General features: G+C 39.6%; 2 protein-coding genes across 4 annotated transcripts; one reads left to right on the forward strand and one right to left on the reverse strand.

Moving 5' to 3' along the window:
- Positions 1-7,231: 7,231 nt before the first annotated feature.
- On the forward strand, positions 7,232-11,405 carry LOC103716262 (BAG family molecular chaperone regulator 1-like). 2 transcript variants are annotated; one of them, XM_008804193.6, is made up of 4 exons: positions 7,256-7,595; positions 8,278-8,534; positions 9,933-10,079; positions 11,137-11,405. In XM_008804193.6, exons 1-4 carry the CDS (start codon positions 7,391-7,393, stop codon positions 11,272-11,274), a joined length of 747 nt encoding a protein of 248 aa, XP_008802415.1. In that variant the 5' UTR covers positions 7,256-7,390; the 3' UTR covers positions 11,275-11,405. The 2 variants fall into 2 exon arrangements, with proteins under 2 accessions (XP_008802416.1, XP_008802415.1); XM_008804194.6 differs by lacking the exon at positions 9,933-10,079 and having other exon boundaries at positions 7,232-7,595.
- Positions 11,406-13,354: 1,949 nt separating this feature from the next.
- LOC120106877 (uncharacterized) lies at positions 13,355-18,001 on the reverse strand. 2 transcript variants are annotated; one of them, XM_039119977.3, is made up of 6 exons: positions 17,652-18,001; positions 16,415-16,527; positions 16,060-16,138; positions 15,764-15,868; positions 14,556-14,681; positions 13,355-13,617 (listed from the first exon to the last, which is right to left on the reverse strand). In XM_039119977.3, exons 1-6 carry the CDS (start codon positions 17,712-17,714, stop codon positions 13,576-13,578), a joined length of 528 nt encoding a protein of 175 aa, XP_038975905.1. In that variant the 5' UTR covers positions 17,715-18,001; the 3' UTR covers positions 13,355-13,575. The 2 variants fall into 2 exon arrangements, with proteins under 2 accessions (XP_038975905.1, XP_038975906.1); XM_039119978.3 differs by having other exon boundaries at positions 16,060-16,135; positions 17,652-18,000.
- Positions 18,002-22,302: the final 4,301 nt, after the last annotated feature.

Consider the following 22,302-nt stretch of genomic DNA (forward strand, 5'->3'; position numbering starts at 1 on the left):
CTGTCTCCGGCGGACCTGCAAGAAGCCTATGGCCGGAGGTTCCGACTGTTGGGAATTGTATCCTAAGAGTCAATCGTCAGTGCGCTGATGATTAAATTTTGTAAATAAATTGATAAATTAATAAAATGTTATTTGGCATTGTTCATCATTTTATTGTACATCTTCAAATGAACTCTTATATGATGAAGTCCATAGAACTTGTTTTATGATAAAGAAGGATTTATCTTCAAGTCCTTAAAACAGTTTGCGATCAAATGATATGCTGTTACTAGGACGACAACATTATCGAGATTAGGTCGTTGTGTGACATATACGTTGGTTGTCCTCTTAACCAAGGAGTGTGGAGACACTGATATGTCACACAGGTGAAGTGTAGGAGTACATTTCACTGAACGTGACCAATTCTGAAATGCTCTACTGTCAAGAGATGTTCCGAGTGGATATAGGTATAAGTTTGGTCCTCTGACCTGAGACCGCAACCTGTGACTAGCAAGCAACTCACTGTACTTTGGTACCGGACTATCTGAATTTCTAATTTAGGGACGGAAGGTTACTGGGTATAGTCAAATACTTGCGTAGTCAGTTGTGAGTCAAGATGGAATTGATCCCTCCTGCAAACAGGAGATAATGCCTTGTGTTCAATTTAGCAAAATCTTTACCAGGGTAATCCTTGTGAGAAGTCACAGAATTTCTAAAGTTGAATCACATCATGGATGCACTTATTATAGAGTTGACAGAACTTTGAAGTCATCCTGGCATTTAGGAGTCATAGGGATAAATTATACGATAACCATAGTCCAAGAAATCTTGAATGTTGCTTTGCGATCATTCGGCCTATCCGGACGTCGGGTACCATTGCTAGATGGTTATTTCGATTAGTACAAGAAGTTGTTCTTGTGCTACCAGCTTAGGTTCGAACCTATGGGGTCACACGCATAGAAGTTTCTAGGTTGATCAAATGGCTGATTAATGATTAAGAATTATTCAGGGATAATTTGGTCAATTCGATTGACAAATTATCCTAAGCAAAAGTTGCATTAAAATAATTATTGAATTATTGAAGGGTTAATTAGTAATTGGATTACTAATAAATTCAATTTGATTGAATTATTGGACTTTAATTAAGCCAAATTGAATTAGATTCAATTTGGGCTAAATTAGGGTTTGACTTAATTCGATCGGGTTCGATCCGAGTCGATTGGGCATAACCTAATTGATCGGACTTGACCCAATTAGATTGGAATTGACTCTAGTCAATTAAGAGTAATTATTATGAAGAATTAAGTGGAATTAATTGCAATTGGATTGCAACTGGGCTGATTTAATGAGCCAAATCAAATTGGGTTCGACCCAAATTAATTTGGGTTCATGATTGGGTCAATTTGATTAAACCAAGGTTTGTGCGGATTTTAAAGATCACATGTCGTCGTAGGATGAATATGACTTAAGTCATGTTCACACTATGCGGACTTTAAAGTCCACATGGCATCGTAGGATGCATGCTCCCAAATCAATTTAATTCTTCTAATCCTAATATGATTAGAAAATTAATCAATTGATTAAGTGGACACATGTCATGCATCTATAAGCACAAGGATTGGACACTTGGCATTAATCCAAGGGTGGGTTATAGTCCCATACTCCTAATAAGATTAGGAGAAGCCCTAAACCTAATCTATAAAAGGATAGCAAAAGAGACATTATGAATGAATTCTCTCCTCTTCCTCTCCACGCCAAAGGTTTAGTGATTATGAATTTTTTAAGAACTTAGAGTTCTGAAAAATTCAGAAAAGGTTCACTTCATTACTTCTCCTCTTCTCCTTCTTCATCTTCTTCCTTCATCTCATAAGATCAATCAAAGGTTGATTGATTTTAGGAAGAACAAAATCAGCCATAGCAGGGTTCCGCGCAAGCTAGCACTTCCGCGGGATCAGATCAATCCGGAGCTTCGCGTGGATCATCCGTGGAGGCCAGATACGTGTATGGCTACGAGGCTCGACTTTCAGATCTTCAAATCCAACCTCTTCATCATAAGGTATGAGATTTATTTTATCTTAGTTAGGTTTAGAACTTAACATGAATTGCTGATTTTCTAATTCTATGATTAATCATGCTTATAGTTATTTTTACATAAATAGTTTAAATGTTCCTGTAATTTATTTTTGAGGCGGCGGCTTTTTGTTTTTCGAGGTGGTTTCGAGCTGTGGGTTCATGATGAAGCTCCAATATCCGATGAGACGCCGCTTCGATTCTGCTTTTAAAGCGTCGATCCAAGTTGATACACTACTTCGGTTTCTGAGGTCGGCACGTGGTGCGATCTGAATGGGAGGCGTGGCTTGCCCTTATCAATCTGAACCATAGGGAGGATCTATATAAACCCTGGCATGGCCCTAAAAGCCTTTATTTGGCCGTCGTAGCCCTTGTCTTCTTCAGTTTGGGTTGAACTTCGTGCATCATCAGTTTTCACTGGTGGTTCTGACATTTTTTGGAGAATTCCACTAAGTCTTCGTACTCAGATTTTTGAAGAATTTCGCTAAGTCTTTGGACTTAGTTTCAGTTGTAGTGTGAGTCAAGGTTAGGTTGTTGTTCGGCTGTCGGAACTTGAGTGCTTCTTGACCCGTAGTCGAATCTTCGTTAGATAGTTCCTGAGATTGGAGGAGCCTTTTGCTCGCAGCTGACTTGGTGGGGCGTCTCGAACTTGGTTGGGACGTCTTTAGGTTGTACCTGAGATTGTTGCAGCAGGTTATCTCGAACTTGGCCGAGACGTTGTTAGACAGGACCCGAGGTCGAGGGAGACTGTGCTCGAGGTCGACGCAGCGGGGCGCCCCGAGCTTGGTTGGGACGTCATTAGATAGCACTCGAGGTCATCACAGCAGGTCATCTCGAACTTGGTCAAGGCATCCCGAGCTTGGTTGAGGGCTTGGTCGGGCATCCGAGCTTGGTCGGGCATCCCGAGCTTGGTCGGGGCATCCGAGCTTGGTCGGGGATCCGAGCTTGATCGAGGCATCTCGAGCTTGGTCGAGGCATCTCGAGCTTGGTCGAGGCATCTCGAGCTTGGTCGAGGCATCCAAACTTGATCGAGGCATACCGAGCTTGGTCGGGGCATCCAAACTTGGTCGGGCATCTCAAGCTTGTTATTTTGTTTGGTTGCTTTGCTTTGAGGGTCGCCATATAGCATTGCTTGACTGTCACTTTATCCCCTCGAACTTCGTCGATTCCTCGCTCGGTAGGAAACCGCACGAGCAGATGGTAAGTCAAGACTACGGCTTGGAGGGCATTGAGTCCTGGTCGGCCAAAGATAGCGTTGTAGACCGAAGGCAGACGGACCATCAGGAAGTCCGTCCTCACAATGCTCTCTCGAGGAGCGAGTCCGGCCGTGATAGGTAAGTTAATCACGCCTTCAACCGGGACTGAATCTCCGATGAATCCGACCAGCGGAGTATTCATTCTTCGGAGCTGGCCCTATGTTATTCCCATTTTTTGGAAAGCATCATAATATAAAACATTTGCCGAGCTTCCATTATCAACTAAATGTGTTTTACATCAAATTTATTTACAACCATAGAGATGACTACAGCGTCATCATGAGAAGTTTCAACTCCTTTTAGGTCCTCGTCCGAGAACGAGATGGCTTCAGAGGTGCGCTGACGCTTTGGAGGGGCTTCCTTCTATGTAAACTCTTCTGCTGAGCTTTCCTTGATAGAGCCCATTCCTATGACATTGATGGTACCGGCTATAGGCCTGTTGTCATTTTGATTTTCAGGCGGTGCGACATTCTCCGCTGGTGCTCTTTCGTTCCGCCGGTTTTGTACGAACCGGTTGAGTATTCCGTAGCGAATGAGCGCTTCAATCTCATCTCAGACTCGGAAGCACTCCTCGGTGTCGTGGCCGTGGTCTCGGTGGAAGTGACAGTACTTTCTAGAGTGTTGCCGAGCTTCTGAGTTCCGCATCGGTGGTGGCGGTTGGAGATAGCCTCGGCCTTCTATTTTCATGAGGATCTCTGCCCGAGTTGCGTTGAGGGGAGTATAGTTCCCGTATCTCCCCGGGAGCATCCTTGGCCGAGGCGGGGATCTCGGCCGAGGTGGGGATCTCAGTCGAGGTAGGGACCTCGGTCGGGGCTGCACCCGCTGACGAGGCGGACTCCTCAAATGAGGCAGGTTCTTCTCTCGGCGGGAAGACCGACTTCTTGAGCGGCCGCGCTCCTCGCGATGTCTTTTCTGCCCCTTTGAGGCTTGCTCGGCTGTGTCCCGCTGGGAGGCGATGGCCTCCTCAGCCTTTGCATATTTTCGAGTTCGGGCCAGCATCTCGATGAAGTCAGAGGAAAAATTTTTCTCAATGGAGAAGAGGAACCTGTAGGACCAAGATCCTGTTTTCAGCATGGACATGACGATCGACTGATTGAGCTCGCGGACCTCCCAAATTGCGGCGGTGAAACGGTCGATGTATTCTTTGAGGGACTCTCCTTCCTTTTGCTTAATGTCGAGGAGAGAATCCGACGTTCGCCGCTGGCATCGGTTGGTGGCAAAATTGGTAGCAAACTACCTGCCCAACTGCTCGAAGGAAGACACGGTGCTCGGCTTTAGACTGGAGAACCAAAGCCGAACCGTTCCTCGGAGGGTTGCAGGAAAAACCTTGCAGAGCACACCATCCGAGGATCCCTGCAGTGCCATGAGGGCTCGGTAACTCTCTAAGTGGTTCGAAGGGTCGGTGGTCCCGTTGTAGGGCTCTATTTGAGGCATTTTGAACCTTGGTGGGACCGGTTTGTCCTCGATCTAATGGAAGAAAGGCGACTTGGTGGTGAACTCAAGGTCGCCCTTGAGCCTTGCCCTCCGGTCTTGGAGCACCTTGATCTACCGCTCGAGTTTCTCGATCTTCTTGTCGAGTTCTCCACCTTGGAAAGTCGCCATGGTGGTCTGTCCTGGTACTGATTGACTCAGGGTCGATTCGGCTTCCGAAGGTTGTGGCCTTTTATCCTGGTTCTTTCCTAACGGCTTTATCCGGAGAGACGCTCGGGTTGAACCCTGGTGATATCGCCGTTCTCCATTATTGACCCTTGAAGAGTCATGGGTATCTCGGTCTTGGGATACAGGTCCATCTGGAAGGAGCTTCGGCTGGTGGTGCGGTGGCTGACGGATGTCTCCGGCGGACCTGCAAGAAGCCTGTGGCCGGAGGTTCTGGTGCAGGCCCTCCGATGCTTAAGTCATAGAGGGGCTTTTAATAGAGAGAAGTAAAGGTGAGAAGTGATGGAGAAAAGTAATGGCTGGGAAGGAAGAAGGAGAGGTCCCCTGCCTAGAGCTCTCCCCCTTTTTTATAGAAGGGGGTGTAGCGGTTACCTGTGATCGGACGTAATTGTGCGAATTAATGAGTTATCGTAAATGGCCCGAGATTTCGGGCTAGCTGGCGATCCGTTGAGATCATGTGCATTCAAATGTTGACAGCCGTTGAGGTGGAGATCGCGGGATTTAATCCTGAATATGGAGGACTTGATTTTCGGTGTAGTGGGGAGGTCTACTTCTCCCTTTGACTGGGTCTTTCTTGGCCTTGAGGTCGATCGGGCTTAATTCTGCCGAGACCATGTCTGCCAAGGTCGTGCCGAGATTGAGATCGTGAGCTCTGTGGTCGTCGATGCCGAGACCGAGTGCTCTAAGTTCGAGCGTTTTGAGGTCGGGCGCTCTGAGATCGTGACTGCTGAGAGTATGCTTGCTGTCGTCACGTTTGTCATCAAGTGCCGGCGATTTGACCACGTGCTTTGAGTGATCTATTTTTCCCCCAACAGTTAGTATTTTGCCTTTAGTTTCTTCCATAGTAATTGGATGCTTACTATATATTACAATCATTAACATGTTAGCTATCCAGATTCATACATTCTGGGTTGGAACAAATTGAAAGCTAAGACACTTGAAGGAGATAAGTGACCATGGCTATCTTCTGCATTTCCCATGACCAAACAGCCCATATTCCTTTCAACACCAGTCCATAACTATGTTAGGTGTTGCAAAGGTTATGGCCTGCATGGTTCCTAATTTGGTGGTAACCTTATGTGGTGTCCCAGCTGCAAAGGTTATGGCCTGCATAGTTCCTAATTTGGTGGTAACCTTATGTGGTGTCCCAGCACCACCTAACGTATTTACTCCCTTAAATCACGTTTCAGCTCAAGATAAAATATATAGTGGTGCAACTCAGCTAATTCATCTCAGCCAATCCCAATTGAGAATATCCAGAGCTGAATGCCTGCTTATGTACAAGCCATCTCCATATGGTAGCTCAAAGCACCCAAACAACCCTTGACTATGGGGGGATACCCAAGTGCCGATCAGTGGACAGGACCCAAGTCCAACTAGAAGGGACGGCCAGGCCAGCGGAGGAATCCACCGCCTGTCACCCACTCCCCCGGCAGTCGCCACGTGATCCTAGGGTCTCACCACACTGGGTGTTCCCCAATCCAGCCCTCGGCACGTGTAGCTGGCCCTCCATCAAACGGCCCTTATAGCTCAGCCACCCACTGGGCACGTGGCGACCTCTCTTTGGATGGTATGGCACACGCGTCAGTAAATTCCCTGAGGAGGGCTGAAAGATACTTTTGAGTCTTGACACTTGCTCACAGGTGGACCTCAAACGGACCCCACACGGAAGCTGATCTCAGCCACCCAACGAGTCGAACAGTTCCAATCGGTGGGCCCCAAGCCTTCGATCCACCAAATCACAATGACGGTTATAAAGCAAGGGCAGCATCGTAATTCCAGCCAGCTTCCGGACCACCGCAAAGGGCAGGACTCGGACCGCGACGTGATACGAAAATGGGACATCATATATAACATCAGCACGCTTTTTAGTTCGAATACTCGATTGCTTTTTATTTCGTGTCCAGAAATAGTTATGCAAGATCTACCATTAACAGAGAAGCCCTAACAAACCACATCGGTCTCCCGAGACCCACATTTACACCCTCTCGACAACATGTGGGGCTCACAAAAGGCGTATGAATTATGGAGATAAAAAGACGGTGGATATCAAAAACCTACATAGTGCAAACAGTGGGTCCCGACGAGGGTTCAGCGAATAGGAGAGCGACACGTGAAGATCAAATGGACCGGCACCATTTCCGCCTCTCAGGCTCTCGGCAGCATTCGTTGAGCTGTGGGGCAAGGACAAAGAGGACCGAACGTGTCGCGATCTCATTCGCCACTTCCTTCCGAAAGCCACCAGATTCCGCGCGTTCTGAACTCCGCCCATATAAAACGCGCCCATCCGCATTCCCGTCGCTTCTAAAACTGTCGGCGGAAAACCACCAATCGTTTCTTTTCACAGGGAGATAGCGAGAGAGAGAGAGGTCGAGTGGGCGTTCGGGTCGCGAAGGGAGGGAGGCGGCGGATCTGGGGAGGCGAGGATCATGAGGAGAACGGGGTCGGACGGGGGACCGGCGGCGGAGTTGGAGGAGGCGGGGAGGGAGGTGGAGTGGGAGATGAGACCCGGGGGGATGCTGGTCCAGAAGCGGCCGGCGGATCCCGGGGCTGCGGCGGCGCCGGAGGTGCGAGTGCGGATCTCGTACGGCCCTGCCAGGTACGAGGTGTCCGTCAGCTCCCTCGCCACCTTCGGTAAGCCCACTACACCCCCTCCTGCCGGCTTAGCACTCCTCCCGCGGCGACCTTGTCTACTGGGGCAAACCCTAGCGAATTAATTACCGCAATTCTTTTCTTGTTGTTGTTGTTGTTTTCTCTGGTGAATTGCCAGAATTGCCCACAGTTTTGTTGACAATTCTCATCGGGACTGCTAGTTTCCAGTTGCTCGGAACTATTTTTGCTCTTCCAGCTCTTTAATTTCATATGATACTATTTCCTCGTTCTCCGCAACCAGAAAAATTTAGAATATAAATGCTAAACAGCTGGACTTTGAGAGTCGTGCACAAACATCAGTTTTTTTTTTGCTTGGTTTTATTGTATTTTAGCGAAAAAAATTAAAACTAATCTGATTATTTTTGTCAAAATGCGTGGTAATGTCTTACCGTTATTCCAGAAATGCCCTTCCCTGCGGTAATATTGAGTAGATCTTGTTTACCCCTTGCCTCGTATGTTCTTTGATCCGACGGTCGACATCGTCTGGAAATGGTGGGCCGTAATAATAAAGACGTCGGTACTTGATCGTAGTTAGACCATTCTTTAAAATTCGTACCCTCCACCGACAGCGGTTAATTTCGCGGTTTGGTGCGTGAATCCGGTCACCGGCAGTCGATCACCGGAATGCTGAGGTTGAATGCCTTTTGCTTTGGTCTGCATGCAGGGGAGTTGAAGAAGCTTCTGACGGCGGAGACGGGGTTGCAGCCGGGGGAGCAGAGGCTGATGTACAGAGGGAAGGAGAGGAGGGACGGCGAATACCTGGATCTTTGTGGAGTGAAGAACCTGTCGAAGATGGTGTTGGTCCAGGACCCGACGAGCCTCGAGAGGAGATACGTGGAGATGAGGAGGAATGCCAGGATCCATAGCGCCCAACGAACCATCTCCGACGTATCTCTGGAGGTCGACAAGTTGGCCGACCAGGTGTGGTGATTTCTACTTTGTGATCCCTCGTCACGTTTTTAGATTACAATTTATGTATTTGTTTCAAATTTGAATTTATGAATGCCTTATAATTCTTTATTACTTTAGTTTCCTTGATTCTGTGATCTCAACGGGAGGTGTGTATTGAATATTAACCCTGTCTAGTTGTGGAAAATGAGACTTCGTTTGAGTAAGACTGGAATCAACTACACTTGTCCTACTTCAACTTGTGGTAAAGTTATCCTGCCTTTCCAAATGAGTAGCTTAATCTTGATTTATCCGGTTGAAACAAGAAGAAATAGGCGTTTCAATTCTGTATAATGTTGTTTCTTGCCTCTGGAAAAGAGTAGGGGTGGAAAACACAAATTTGCAAATGGTTGCTGAGCAGAATAACCTGAAAACTGGTCATCTCTCTTTATTCTGCTTGGATTCCAAAGCAAACGGAGTCTAAATGTTAGGAGAAATTCATTTGAAGTTGGCTGTGACAAGAACTGAGCACACGCTATGCACAGGGTTTATTAAAGAGAGAGGAGCATGTTATGGATAGCTGTGATTCCGTAAATCATGATTGTTTGGAATATTTTAGAATAAACTTTAACTTCCTATTTTAGTCTATGTGCTTCTTTTTGCCTCCACTCTTACTTAGGAGGTGGGATACCACATTGTCATCTATAACTTTCAGCCACATTGAGCATATGTGTTATATAAATTGGAGATAGAGATGAAGATAGTATAATGTCTGATGTGTCAGGTGAAAGATGAGATTTGGCCCTTACAAGAAAATATGTGGAGGTTATGTATGGCTTGTAAATAAATGAGTTAAGGCTTCTCTTAGTTATTTCAATATTGATATAATTAATGTATCAAGATGTTCTATTGAATCGTTATATTAAAGGTTCGTCAAATGGGTTATTTGAAGATCAGGAGTTGCAGAGTACAGGACAGAGTGTTGAGCAATAATCAAGATGATAACGTTCCTGTGGGAAAAGAGGAGTGCTTAAAAATAAGGGACCTAGATTCTTTACATGAAAAAACTAAGTTCGAGTTGCCATATGAGAGGATGAAGACCATCATATTCCTACAGCCCCCACCCGAGAAGAAGGAAAGAGGAAAACGAAACGAAAGAAAAGAGTATAGAATTTGTCAATGGATTTTCCTACAGACACTGTCCCATAATGACGGTGAGAATTCATTTGTAAGAAATAAAGTTAAAATGATGTCACAGTCCTTTGATTGGTTACTGATGCAACTATAAAATTATTATAGCTTTTGATGTCAACACGACCCTTATGTACTGCTTCTAATAAATTTCAAGATTTTGATAATAGGCGTATCCCTTTATTAGTATTATGTATAACTTCATGTGCTTATTAATTGCCAAATTTCTTTTGTTTCCAGGTTACTGCCATAGAGAAATCTATATCCAATGGGAATAAGGTAGCAGAAGTACAGATCACAACATTGATAGAATTGCTTATGAGACAAGCAGTCAAACTAGATTGTATCCCTACTGAAGGAGACGCTTCTTCCCAGAAAAATCTACAGGTCTAGCACTGACTGTTCCTTTTCTTTTCCTTATTTAGTTATCCAAATATAGGGTTCTACTAATAATCCATATGGATGTGCCAGTGAAACTAATGACAGAAATGTGGCAAGTGCTTTATCCTAATAAACCATATATCAACTTAGAAACTAGAGTACAATCTATACCAAATGCCTTGATTTCAGAAAGAGTAAACTAAAAGTTAAAAATTCTAAAATTTGGCAGACATATTGATGTTATATAGAGATTAAGTTATTAATTGATATCCTCCTGGCTTGTGGTTTAACATATATTCCTATGCTCTGTCATTCAGCAGACACATTTAGTTTGCAGAATATTTATGTCATTGGCCTACCTGTCCATAATAACCCTGACAGTATATCTGAAAGCCATATGCTTGAAGGACAGAAACTCTGAAGTATCAGATCCTCTTTATGCGTATATTAAGTACATGTTAATGAAATTTCACCAGCAAATATCATAGTATTTGTGGAAAAAAAGGTGGTGAAAACTAGGGAAAGCATGCTAATGAAAATGTCAAGCTGAAAGTAGTAACATTTTTACAACTAGATGCAGATTGAATCTTGGAAAAGCCTATTTTCAGGTACTGATACCTGTTAGTGATCATTAGAGTGTCATAGAAATATATGCAACCTTGTGTGCATCTCATAAATTTTTACTTGTTATCACACTTGGGCAATTGAGAATGACTTGTCTTCTAAAAGTTTTCCTTCCAAAAATAGTCATCATCTATCCTTGACTTCATAAATTATTAAAGAGATTTGGATGACTGCTCCTGATCTTTGATGCGTGAATTGTTCACTGAATTATCAGTTAAACAGAGATTGTCCTGTTATTCCATTGAAAATCAAAAGTTTCATATTCAGTGAAAAGAAAGTTAATTGCCAGTGATTATTGATGACTCTCCGTCTTTTCTTTTTTTGTCACATAAAGGTTTTGCATGCTGATATTTCCTAGCTTAATTCATTTTTCATAGTCTACTTGAAGCAAAAACTGCATGAAGATTGAAGCATGAGACACTTATTTATTTTTTCACAGGCTAAGAGGGTGCAAAAGTGTGTTGAAATTTTAGATGTTCTCAAGATCTCAAATGCCAGATTAAATCCTGTGGTCATTACAACTAAGTGGGAAATATTTGATCCCCCAACAACGACACGATGGGAATTTTTTGACTGAAGATTCTCTAGTTTTACCCTGCTCATCTTTCATTCGTTTAATGTGCCTTATAGCTGATAGGCCATGAACAAGCTAAGTGTATTCATACCTTCTATCAATTGATTGACTCAATAAAAGCACTGTCTCTGCCATTCATGGTTTATCATTCTAATTTTATAGCGATGATATTTGTATCAGCCATGTCAGAAATTATAATTTGCAAAAATCACTTTGCCGAGCTTTTCTTGTGGTCATGAAATGAGGATTAGTGTGTTCACTATTTGAAAGCTTCTTCCCAGAGTGATCTGGCTGTGTGTCACTTGTGAAAGTTCTAGGTCTATGTGAACCAGATGGTACGATGACCAAAAGCTCCTTCTAAGGTGAGTAACACGAGTTTCCTATCAGATGCAGAGCAAAAAATCATGAAGTTCTAATTTCTAATACAATAAGATTTTCAGCAAAATTACTTGTCCTTTCTTTCTTTATAGCTGAAAATCATGCAGTTAACAAAAAAATATAGGTCTCGCCATGTTCTTCCAGGCTCTAATAGTTCTGGATAGATCCATCAGTGCATATTTTGCAGTCATCTAAAGAGTGTTTTCTTTGTTGAGTTGAGGGAACATCCTCTAATAAAATACAGGATAATTGCAGTAGTGTGCACTCTTTACTATCTGCTGGCTTCTGCATAACATGTTATATATTGGGTGTATCACCCATGTGCTAATTTACACTACTTGCCATAGTTAAGACCTAATGGATTCGACAAAAGATTTGCATGACTTTTATGATCATTATAAGGTTTGGTAATTGTAGTTGTAGTGCAGGAATCTGAAAGGTACCGAGAATCAAAATTCATCATCCATGCCTTCTGATTGTATTTGATTCACCATTCGGATCCATCATCATGCATAACATGCGAGTTCAAGTCAAGTTGAAGTGATGGTAGGAATGCCATCGTTTAAACATGAAATAAGCCAATTTCAATAATTTGATCGGAGAGAAGAAAGTAAATCTCTCAATCTGCTCAACTTAAATTTTGTAAGAAAATTTAAGAAAAGTAAAAAAATAGTGGAAAGTAGAGTTTAGGTTTCCTTTTTTTTTTCATTAATAAACTATAAAACTAAGTTACAATCTCTACTTATACTAGTGAGATCTGTCATTGCACAATTCGATTTGGATTTTTTTTCTAGTTGAAAAAGAGCATAGCTTTCTTGAAATAGACATTGCTAGTAGAAATAATCATGAAATTTAAAATCTCAGTTTCTACATTGATTTTATCTACAGATGCTCCAATTCTTCCTAGATTGGGAGATATATCCGGTTAAAGTTTTATTTTTTGCTTTGTTTGGCCTATTTGGAGCTTAAACAATGAAATTTGGCCTTAATTTCCAGTGTGCCACACCTTTTAGGAGGGATGTTACATCGTAGAACTCCAAAATGTCACCTGATTTTAGAAAATAGAGCACCTCAATTGGATGTTGTAGCGATAAGTAATGGCCTCCAGAAGTTTAGTACTCGATTTCTTTCTAATGTACCGGATCTTGCTCTTGGATCCTATTTAGTTTTCCTAATAGTAGTCAAAGTATTCCACATCAACTCTAATAGTTCTCCTGGATCATTTAACAAGCAATCCTAATTGGAGTTGGGGAGAACTAAATGTTTGTTTCTACAACCCAAGTCCTCTCTACCATGCAATCATCATCAAGCTGATATTTGAGCTGCCATCACCTGATCCAATATTCAAAATCCACCAACGTTATATGATATAACAGCCATAGCTGACTGGTCTTGACACTTCCAGTACATAGTAACTCACTAGGCTAAGAACAAGTTTGTTTAGAGATTATCAAAAGAAAATGAAAAATTATAGATTTTTGATAGTGTGTCAATCACCCTTAAATCCCATTCCATTATTAGCAAAATCTTCATTGACTCAATCCATGTAGCACACCGAGTAGAAACTATAGTAAATGATACAAATCTACCATAAACAAAATAGCTCAAAATACATTGATGATTGGAGCTTGGGCATACATAGATAGGTGCATATCGAGCAAGCTGTCATTGTGTTGGCAAGATATTAAGCATAATTAGAAAAACATGCATGAAGATGATATGAATTGAAGTGACTTAAACAATAATGTGATGTTTTTGTACCAACTCACAACACTAACACTAGGTATCATATAGTCATGATGTTTCTTCATATTACATTCTGTCTATAAGTCAATTAATGTTTCACAATCGATCACATCAAGGCTATCCATATTGCGTAAACTCCAAGTTGCTTTGCTTGCCCCAAGCCCATTTCTAGACATGCTTTCACTTAGCTAGCTGTTGCATCATCTTCTCATCTGCCTCCAACTTAAAAGATAAATAAGAAAAGAAAAAAACAATCAGTCATGAATAATATAACAGATCAAATAATTTACTGAATACCTTTTCATAAGGTCCAGTTGACTATTCTTAATAGTTGCTTTAATTACTTGGCATATAATATAAGATAAGTATAAATTTTGAAAGAACCAAATAGACTTTAAAATATATTACATTGCTACAATGACCCTCAAACCATCTTATAATAACTTTTCAAAGAGCTAAAATGATGTAGCATGTTTTTTGGTAGGGAGAGAGAGAGAAAGATAGGAATATCCTAAATATAATTATTATCGTCTAACTTTGCCTCAGCATTGCCTCTAATATTATATCAAACTTATCCATATAAAAATTCTGCAACACATGAAACAAAAACAAAATGATTAAAAAGAAACCTTGCGGAAGAATGTTGCAAAAAGAAAATCATAAAAAATGATATATTTTCTAAGAAACTACAGCTAAGGCATATTTTTGTCCGATTATAAAGTATTAAAAGCATCTTTTTCTCATTAAGAAATCTCATAGAAATATCCAAAACATGATGCTATTAAATGTGTTAAATTACGATATCTTTAAACAGCCAATGCAGGTTTTAAAGAAAAGCATTGAAAAATTTTATAAAATATCAAGCCTGTTAAGCCAATGTTTTATCAACATAATTTTTTAGTCACACTTGATGGTTTATGTGCATATATAAACATAAAGTAGCTACAATAAATTCATTGTTATGACTACTCCTAGAAGAGTAAAACATTAATAATTAAGGCTTTATTATAGACTCATTCCTAATAACAATTCACATAAAGCTTATAAAATCATAAACATATTGGAGATTAATCGAGTTGTAAACTCATTACGTATGAATCTGAGAAGTCTAATGTAAGTAATACATATGCCAAAGATTAAAAGTTTTTGATCTCAATTACCAAAGTTTCTGGTTCCTCATTGTCTTGAGATAGTTGGTCGATCTCTTGAGATAGTTGGTCGCTTTCTTGACATAGTTGGTCAATCACTTGAGATAATTTTGCTATCTCAACTTGTAACTGTGTTACCTAATTAGAAGTAGTCCACAAGATTGTTGTTAAATAAAAATGAGAAATAGTATGGACAAGCCATCTACATGAAAATAAAGTTCATATTCTGTAACCAAATAAGTAGAATTTAATAAATTTTCTTATATAACTAATAAAATGTTAAAGATCAAGTAGTTTACAAAATCAGATATAGGATAATAGATCTCAAATAGGTCTTGAATGCTTTGGAATCAAAACCACTATTCTACTCAAGAGAAAGCAAAGCTCAAGTAAAAGAATTCTTGGACCTTCGAGTGACTTTTTTTCTTGAATCAATAAAAGTTATTTTTCCTCCTTGTTCATCTCTTCAATTAAAATTATTTTCTTATCGTTGCGAACTAGGCAATATCTGAATTTAGTAGCTTGTTTTCAAAGACTAGATGATTTTTTTTCATGATAGAACTTTAGTTGCTTTTTTTTTTTTGGGTACCATATAGAACCACTTTTAGATTTGGTTATAACAAAGTTAATTTTATTATGAGATGGAAGGAACTTTTGGATACTAATATTAGGATTGAATGTCGAGATAAATATCAATGTTGTCTTCTCTAGATTTTTTTTTTTTAGAAAAGAATTGGGCAAAGCCCTTATCACATCCCCAACACACAATTTCTGGTCAGATGTGGCAATCGCCGCATACTCATAGGAAGATTTGCCTGCAAGCACGTAAGACATCTTATCATGATATCATAAAGTGAGTAGCGGTATCACATAATATTTAAATAAGTCAAAAATTGAAATAACTAAAAGAAGTCAAACTTTAATGGCTCAAAATATTCAGCAACTCGAAGGTCATGAAGCAGCTACAATAAATTCGTTGTTATGACTACTCCTTGAAGAGGAAAACTTTAATCATTAAGGCTTTATTATAGACTCATTCCTATTAACAATCTCCATAAGGCTTATAAAATCATTAATCAGGCATAAAGGAAATTAATTAATTGAGTTGTAAACTCATTACATATGAATATTAGTAGTCAAATGAAAGGAAGATATATTTGTACACCAAAAAAAAAAAGGAAGATATATGCCAAAGAATAAAAGTTTTTGATCTCAATTACCAAAGCTTCTGGTTCGTCATTCTCTTGAGATAGGCGGTCGATCTCTTGACATAGTCGGTCAATCACTTGAGATAATTTTGCTATCTCAACTCGTAACTGTCTCATCTAATTATAAGTAGTCCACAAGATGGTTGTTAAATAAAAATGAGAAATTGTATGGACAAGCCATCTACATGAAAATAAAGTTCATATTGTGTAACAAAATAAGTAGAGTTTAATAACATTTCTCATATAACTAAAACAACGTTAAAGATCAATTAGTTTACAAAATCAGATAGAGGATAATAGGTCTTAACCCGAAACAAAAGCTCCATATGATATTCCTGATCATTTTCTGCCCAGCATTTGGTTGATTCCCAATTAGATAGCTTGCTGCTGTACCAAAGAGAAGGAAAAAAAAAGAGAAACCAAACAATTGATCGGATGTTAATATGATGCCAAGTTACACTTAACTATTTTATGATGTAATAGAAAAGAAGCCTTGTGAATAAATCCATGTAATTAATAATAATTTATACTAGGAAAAAGAAAAGCATAAATGATCATGAAACTAATTCTAATATCACCAAAAAAAAGGAACTACTTTTAAATGTGAGATTAATAAACGCCTTATGTAGCAATAAAATAGGAATATCATCAAAATATATTTACCTTCCTGATTTGGTTTTCCAAAGAGGGTCCATATTTTTTGCAATCTCTATGTCATCACCTGATAGCTTGCTAGATGATTCTTTTGTAGCTCTAACATGTTGATCCCTTGATTTCTGCATAACATGAAAAGAAGAACAAGTGCCTTCTCATAAGGAACTTAGAGCATATATTTTAGTTCTGATGATGGACAAGCATAAAAACATCATTATCTACAAAAGTTGTTTTTGTTGAAAAGTTAATACAATTGTTGTTATTTCCCATTATTATAAGAACCACCAATTATTTCCCTTTAATGGTGGTTAATCAAGGAGGCCATATTACTGGGTTAATAGCATTAAATGGCATGTTCTCAAGATTTGGCCTAAGTGAATGAGTAACTGGGGAAGGCATTCGTTGAGTGACTGGAGGACCTCAGGGGTTGGATGCATGCCTTCATATGATTATAATAACACAAGTCGGGTTAGGAACAATGATGGAAAATCTTGGGGTTCTAAACTAAATATATCGGCTATAAATGACAGCATCATTAAAACGACCCTTTTGTTGCACTCTTTGGGGTGTTTTAAAACATGGAAACTTGATACACTCAGAAATCTGTGGATCACAGCGGATCACAAACACCTCAGTTTAGTTAAAATTGTGAGTACAAAAACAATGAAAGAAAAATTTAAAAAATATAAGATTAGGTATTGGTAAACTATAAAACAACGCTTCATCAAGATTATATCAGTAAATTACAAGACTATATCGAAAATTTAAGATCTAAGAAAAATTGCATGACCACATAATAATTCGTACATAGTATGATTATGTTATTAATCGTAAGTAATAAAATCAGCATAGTACATTTATATTGCAGCATATACATGCACATCGTGTGTCCTCTTTTGTTATGATTTCATAACGGTCCCAATGAAATCTGAAGGGGCCCTTCCACAGGTATTGCATCACTCTCAAAAAGGAAGCTGTGCTGCAGTGGGGAGAAACCATCCCCTGCAGCCAACTAAAAATTGATGAGCAACAGGGCACAATAGGAACTCTCTACAGGCCAAGATCATTAAAACAAAACTCGAACACCCACTTGAACCCGCCCAACAAGGAAAAAACAACAATAGGGTATTATAGATTGGTCTCAAAACCAGCAATCAGAAACCAGCCCTCAAGGCCACGATCATTAGATGAAGTGCTCTTACTTGAAAAATATAAATATATGATTAACATCAGGGCAGCAGGTTACCTCCTCGTCTTGCTTAGTTTCTTTCTTGTGTTTCCTGGGATTCTTCTCCTGTGATGGATTCATATTTGTGGCCTCGTCAAGAAATTTCTGGGACGCCGAACCCTCTACTCTACGCTCTCTCTTCTCTTCTTCTTCGTCTTTGATCGAGTTATATATATATATAGACGCACATATACATTTATTCTTTGGTTGACACAGCGGGGAAGCGTTGAAGTTGGTTCAGAGATGCTGAACCAGAAACAGAGTTCGAAACAGGGGATGCTGAAACTCTTAGAACAAAGTTCTTGTCTAACGTCGGCTGGAAAAACAATAGACGCCTCCTAAGACTTTAGCGATGCCTTATATAGGCTACGCATACCCTAACCCTTATTAACAGGGTTTATTGAAATACCCTGCGGACTCTAAAACAGGAAACCGAAACAAACAAAGGACTCCTAACCCAATCGGAATTCAAAAACAAACAGAATTCAGAAACACAACAGGAACAAAAATTAAACAACTCGGTCGTCAGCTGCTCCGGATTTCCTTGGGTGATCTTCTCGTCGAAACGCTCCGTCTCAGCAGTGATTTCCGGTCCTGCATCATTGGTCGATTTGTATATTCCCATTCTCTCTATATTTTTAGAATCCCGATCTCAGAGAAGTTTGTTTAATAGGGAACAACTTTCCATATTTTTCTAATGGAGAGAATCTCATGTGTATGACATTAATTGGTATAACAATATGTCAATATTGATTCACTTGTCGCATCATTCGATCCTAAAAAGAATGTAATTTAACAAATGGATTAGAAGATTACATCAATATCAAATTTTTAATTTTTAAATTTGTCCCATTATTCTGTTCATATTTTTATTACTACATGATTTAATTTTGTATTAAAATTATATATATATTTGTTTTGACTTGCAAGTTAACTCTGAGTCGTTGATCTACTCAAATTAGTAAGGCATCGCGCGAGTTGACTTTGCAAGTTGTTGTATAAGCACTGACCAATCTATTTTTGACATTGAAATAAGTCCATGGGCTTATTATCAAAAGTTTAAACCAATCCTAGGAAGAACATGACCCTAATCCTGGTAGGAATAGAGGATACTATCTCCATGAGAAGTCAAACAAGCTAGTTTTTCCTGTAAATTAATTACTCTTCCTTCGATTAGTTCAACAATAGAGAGAACATACTTGGATTAGGATCCTTCCGCATACTATATGAAAATTTGGTTTTAGATTTTTTTTTATAGAAATAAAATAATTTTTGCCTCTAGAAAGAGTTTGTATATATAATCGCAAAAAAAATTGTCACTACAGGAATATGTAGATCTATGGTGGTGACAAATTTGTCCACTAAGAAATTTCTATTTTACAGCTTGATTGTTTTACGAGTTCACAACCCAACTTGTTGTTTTTTTGAGATCACAACGAACCTAGTTGGTTTTTTCTGGATTATCAACTAGAACCAAACCCCAACCAAACTTGATTGAACATAGTCCAATTCACAGGCTTGGACAATGCCTTAACCCATTAATTGAATCTTCTGATTGAATCAAGTTACAAGTTATGAAATGATTGTTTTAAACAAGTATAAGCTTCTTTACAAAAGCATATATAATAATCTAAATAAAAGGAGTAAAGGAAAGAAGCCCTGGAAACAAGGATTGCTACTTGAAGAGCTTTGGCTTCTCCTTTACTTGACCCTTTTCTGATTGCACAGAAAATTAAGGATAACTGAGGCAACATTAATTAGAGAGAAAGCTTTGCAATTCACTCAAGATGTTTTTCTACTCTCTCTTTTACTTTGAATGGCTCTTAAATGCTCTTTTAAGGTATTTCTCTTAAATGCTCTTTATGATCACTTAGTTTCTCTTTTAAAAACTGTTAGACACATGTTCTTACAGTCTTCTACCAGAAAAATAGCCGTTAGGGGGTAAAATAGAGCCGTTCCGCCACTTTTGGAAGTTCTGACAAACTAGCCGTTGGAGTGCCAGCAGATTTGGAGATATCTCTGCCATTCTGTGAATCGGCTCGTCTCAGGTCGGAGACGTCTCGAGTCTGTCTGGATTCGACTCGAGATCAGACTCTTCAGAAGTGAATTTCTGTTAATCCTGCGGGAGACGGCTCGCGTAAGTCAGGAGTTGGCTCGTGCATTGCCTCATTAAAACTGAGTTTCTGCTTTCATCTGCGGGAGATGGCTCATGTTCTATAGGAGTCGACTCGCACACTGCCTCATTAAAATTGAGTTTCTGCTATCATCTGCGGGAGACAGCTCGTGCTTCTTAGTAGTCGGCTCCCGCACAGCTTGCAAAATACACTCTTTTGTTTTTTCTCTGAAGGAGATGGCTCGCGCTTCAAAGAAGATGTCTCGCATTCTGACCGGAGAAAAGAACTAATCTGTTCTCCACTACGGGAGACAGCTCACGCTCTGCTGGAGATGTCTCGCACACTGGCCCATTGAGACAGTCTTCTGTCTTTCTGCAGAAGTCGACTCTCCTTAGTCATGATTCGACTCGAGGGTGTGCCAGACCACTTTTTAAGTGCCAGAGACATCTTGTCCACTGTGGGAGACATCTCGTGGACTGTCCAAGTGCAAATAAGGTTCAAACTAAATGGTTAACTTATCTTAAATCCTTTGAACCTTTTTCTAATAGATTTCTCTTAAGTTTTTATGTATTTTCTCATGAAATACTCACTTAAATTCATTAGTACAATAAGAAATGTACTCATGTATTTTGAGCTCATCAAAATCAAATAGGAGGTCAACATTTTGCCTCTAGAAAGTGTTTGTATATATAATCGCAAAAAAAATTCCCTCTATAGGAATATGTAGATCTATAATGGCGACAAATTTGACCACTAACAAATTTCTATTTTACCAGATACTTTTTGTTCAGTAATTTTTTACATCAAAATATAAATACGGGTGTAAACTTCAAGGTTTGAGGTCCTAATGATGCCCAACTATCTCAATACCAAAATGCTACAGCGGCCGTTGCCCTAAAGGACTTATTGGAGCGCAATTGCTGTGAATGCTTTGGAATCAATACCACTTTTCTACCCAAGAGGAAGCAAAGCTCTAGGAAAAGAATTCTTGGACCTTCGAGTGACTTTTTTTCTTGAATCAATGAAAGTTATTTTTCTTGTTCATTCATCTCCTCAATTAAAATTATTTTCTTATCATTGCTAGCTAGTTAATAGCTGAATTTAGTGGCTTGTTTTCAAAGATTAGATGATTTTTTTCATGATAGAACATTATTTGTTTTTTTTTTTGGTACCATACACAACCTGTTTTAGATCTGGTTATAACAAAGTTAATTTTACTATGAGATAGAAGGAGCTTTTGAATGTTATTAATACAATGCCGAGATAAATGTCATTGTTATCTGCTCTAACTTTTTTTTTTTTAGAAAAGAATTGGGCAAAGCCCTTATCACATCCCCAACATTGGATTTCTAGTCGGGGTGTAGCAATCGCCACACACTCATAGGAAGCTCCGCCCACAAGCACGCAAGACATCTCATCAAGATATGATAAAATGAGTAGCAGAATCATATAATATTTAAATAAGTCCCAAGTTTAAATAACTAAAAAAACTCGAACTTTAAAGGCTCAAGGTATCCAGCAATACTCGAAGGTCAGATTTTTAATAAAGTACTAATCTAAAATAAAAGGACTAAAAACTTTGCTTCTAAGCACTCTCAAAATGCAAAACCCCCAGTGAGCTAAGTTCTCAGGCTCTGTAAAAATTGTAAAATATCGAATAATGAGCTAGATAGCCTAGTAAGTAATAAATTTACTAGCTTGTTTTTAAGCGATTCAAGGTAGGCCTAAAAGGAAAAGCAAAGAAGGAGCTTCACCATGTAGATACGTATAATAAGATCCTCTCTAGGATGGGTTATGATAAAGTGAATGGAGAATAGGTTAAAGAGCCACAAGGAAGGAAGAAGAAGAAGAAGAAGAAGAAGAATAAGTTCCAGTAGCTGTTTCTTTAGCTCTGGTGAATGATCAAGCCATTGAAGAAAGAAGAGAGACTGAAGGAGATTTTATTATAGATAATGCAGTTTTTAAAAGGACGTTTGAGAGACTTAACAGCGAAGGAACAACCATGATTGATGATCCATTGTTGGCTAAGAACTTCAAAAAGTTCACTAAGGAATTTTTCCAAGAGGTGCTGAATGAAGTAATTGAGAATCTCTATGATGAAATTGCTGAATTATATCTCCATGAGAAGAGGATAAGGAAAGCATCTCATGGGTTGTCCGCTATAGTTTCTCATAGCAGCACACTAGTTGAATTGATGACAAACATCAACTTTCAGCTCAGTATAGTGAATACCATGGTGGACTATCTACACTTGAGGATCAGCGTTCTGGAATCTAAGGTCAAGGAGCTCGAGAAGACATTATATGAATAAGTTCACATAAACCTCAAAGCAGCTGTTGGGAAGCTGGGCAATGAGGTAGAGGAGGTAATTAAGGTCAAGAAGCAGATCTTGAAGATAAATGAAAGCCTTCTTGTCTCAACAACCAAAGTAGCTCACAGCCTAAAAAGAATAGTGGAGCAGCTAAGCTGACCTTCCTTACCTACCCCTTAGCCACCTAGAGGACCCACTTTTATATTTGTAAACCTTAGAACAAGGCCTCGTCAGCAACCTTCCT

Source organism: Phoenix dactylifera, chromosome 14 (assembly GCF_051530095.1).
Source record: "Phoenix dactylifera cultivar Ajwa chromosome 14, Ajwa_hap1_PhDact_Kaust_v1.1, whole genome shotgun sequence".
NCBI classification, from domain to species: Eukaryota; Viridiplantae; Streptophyta; class Magnoliopsida; order Arecales; family Arecaceae; genus Phoenix; species Phoenix dactylifera.

What these genes read in the sequence shown, in the direction of transcription:
- LOC103716262 (XM_008804193.6), top strand. Translation starts at nt 7,391, where the DNA reads ATGAGGAGAACGGGGTCGGACGGGGGACCGGCGGCGGAGTTGGAGGAG. An exon ending in CAGCTCCCTCGCCACCTTCG is followed by an intron (nt 7,596 to 8,277) that starts GTAAGCCCACTA and finishes GTCTGCATGCAG; the next exon opens with GGGAGTTGAAGAAGCTTCTG. An exon ending in CTTCCCAGAAAAATCTACAG is followed by an intron (nt 10,080 to 11,136) that starts GTCTAGCACTGA and finishes ATTTTTTCACAG; the next exon opens with GCTAAGAGGGTGCAAAAGTG.
- LOC120106877 (XM_039119977.3), bottom strand. Translation starts at nt 17,714, where the DNA reads ATGAATCCATCACAGGAGAAGAATCCCAGGAAACACAAGAAAGAAACT. An exon ending in ATATGGAGCTTTTGTTTCGG is followed by an intron (nt 15,869 to 16,059) that starts GTTAAGACCTAT and finishes ACTTATAATTAG; the next exon opens with ATGAGACAGTTACGAGTTGA. An exon ending in ATGAGGAACCAGAAACTTTG is followed by an intron (nt 13,618 to 14,555) that starts GTAATTGAGATC and finishes TTATCTTTTAAG; the next exon opens with TTGGAGGCAGATGAGAAGAT.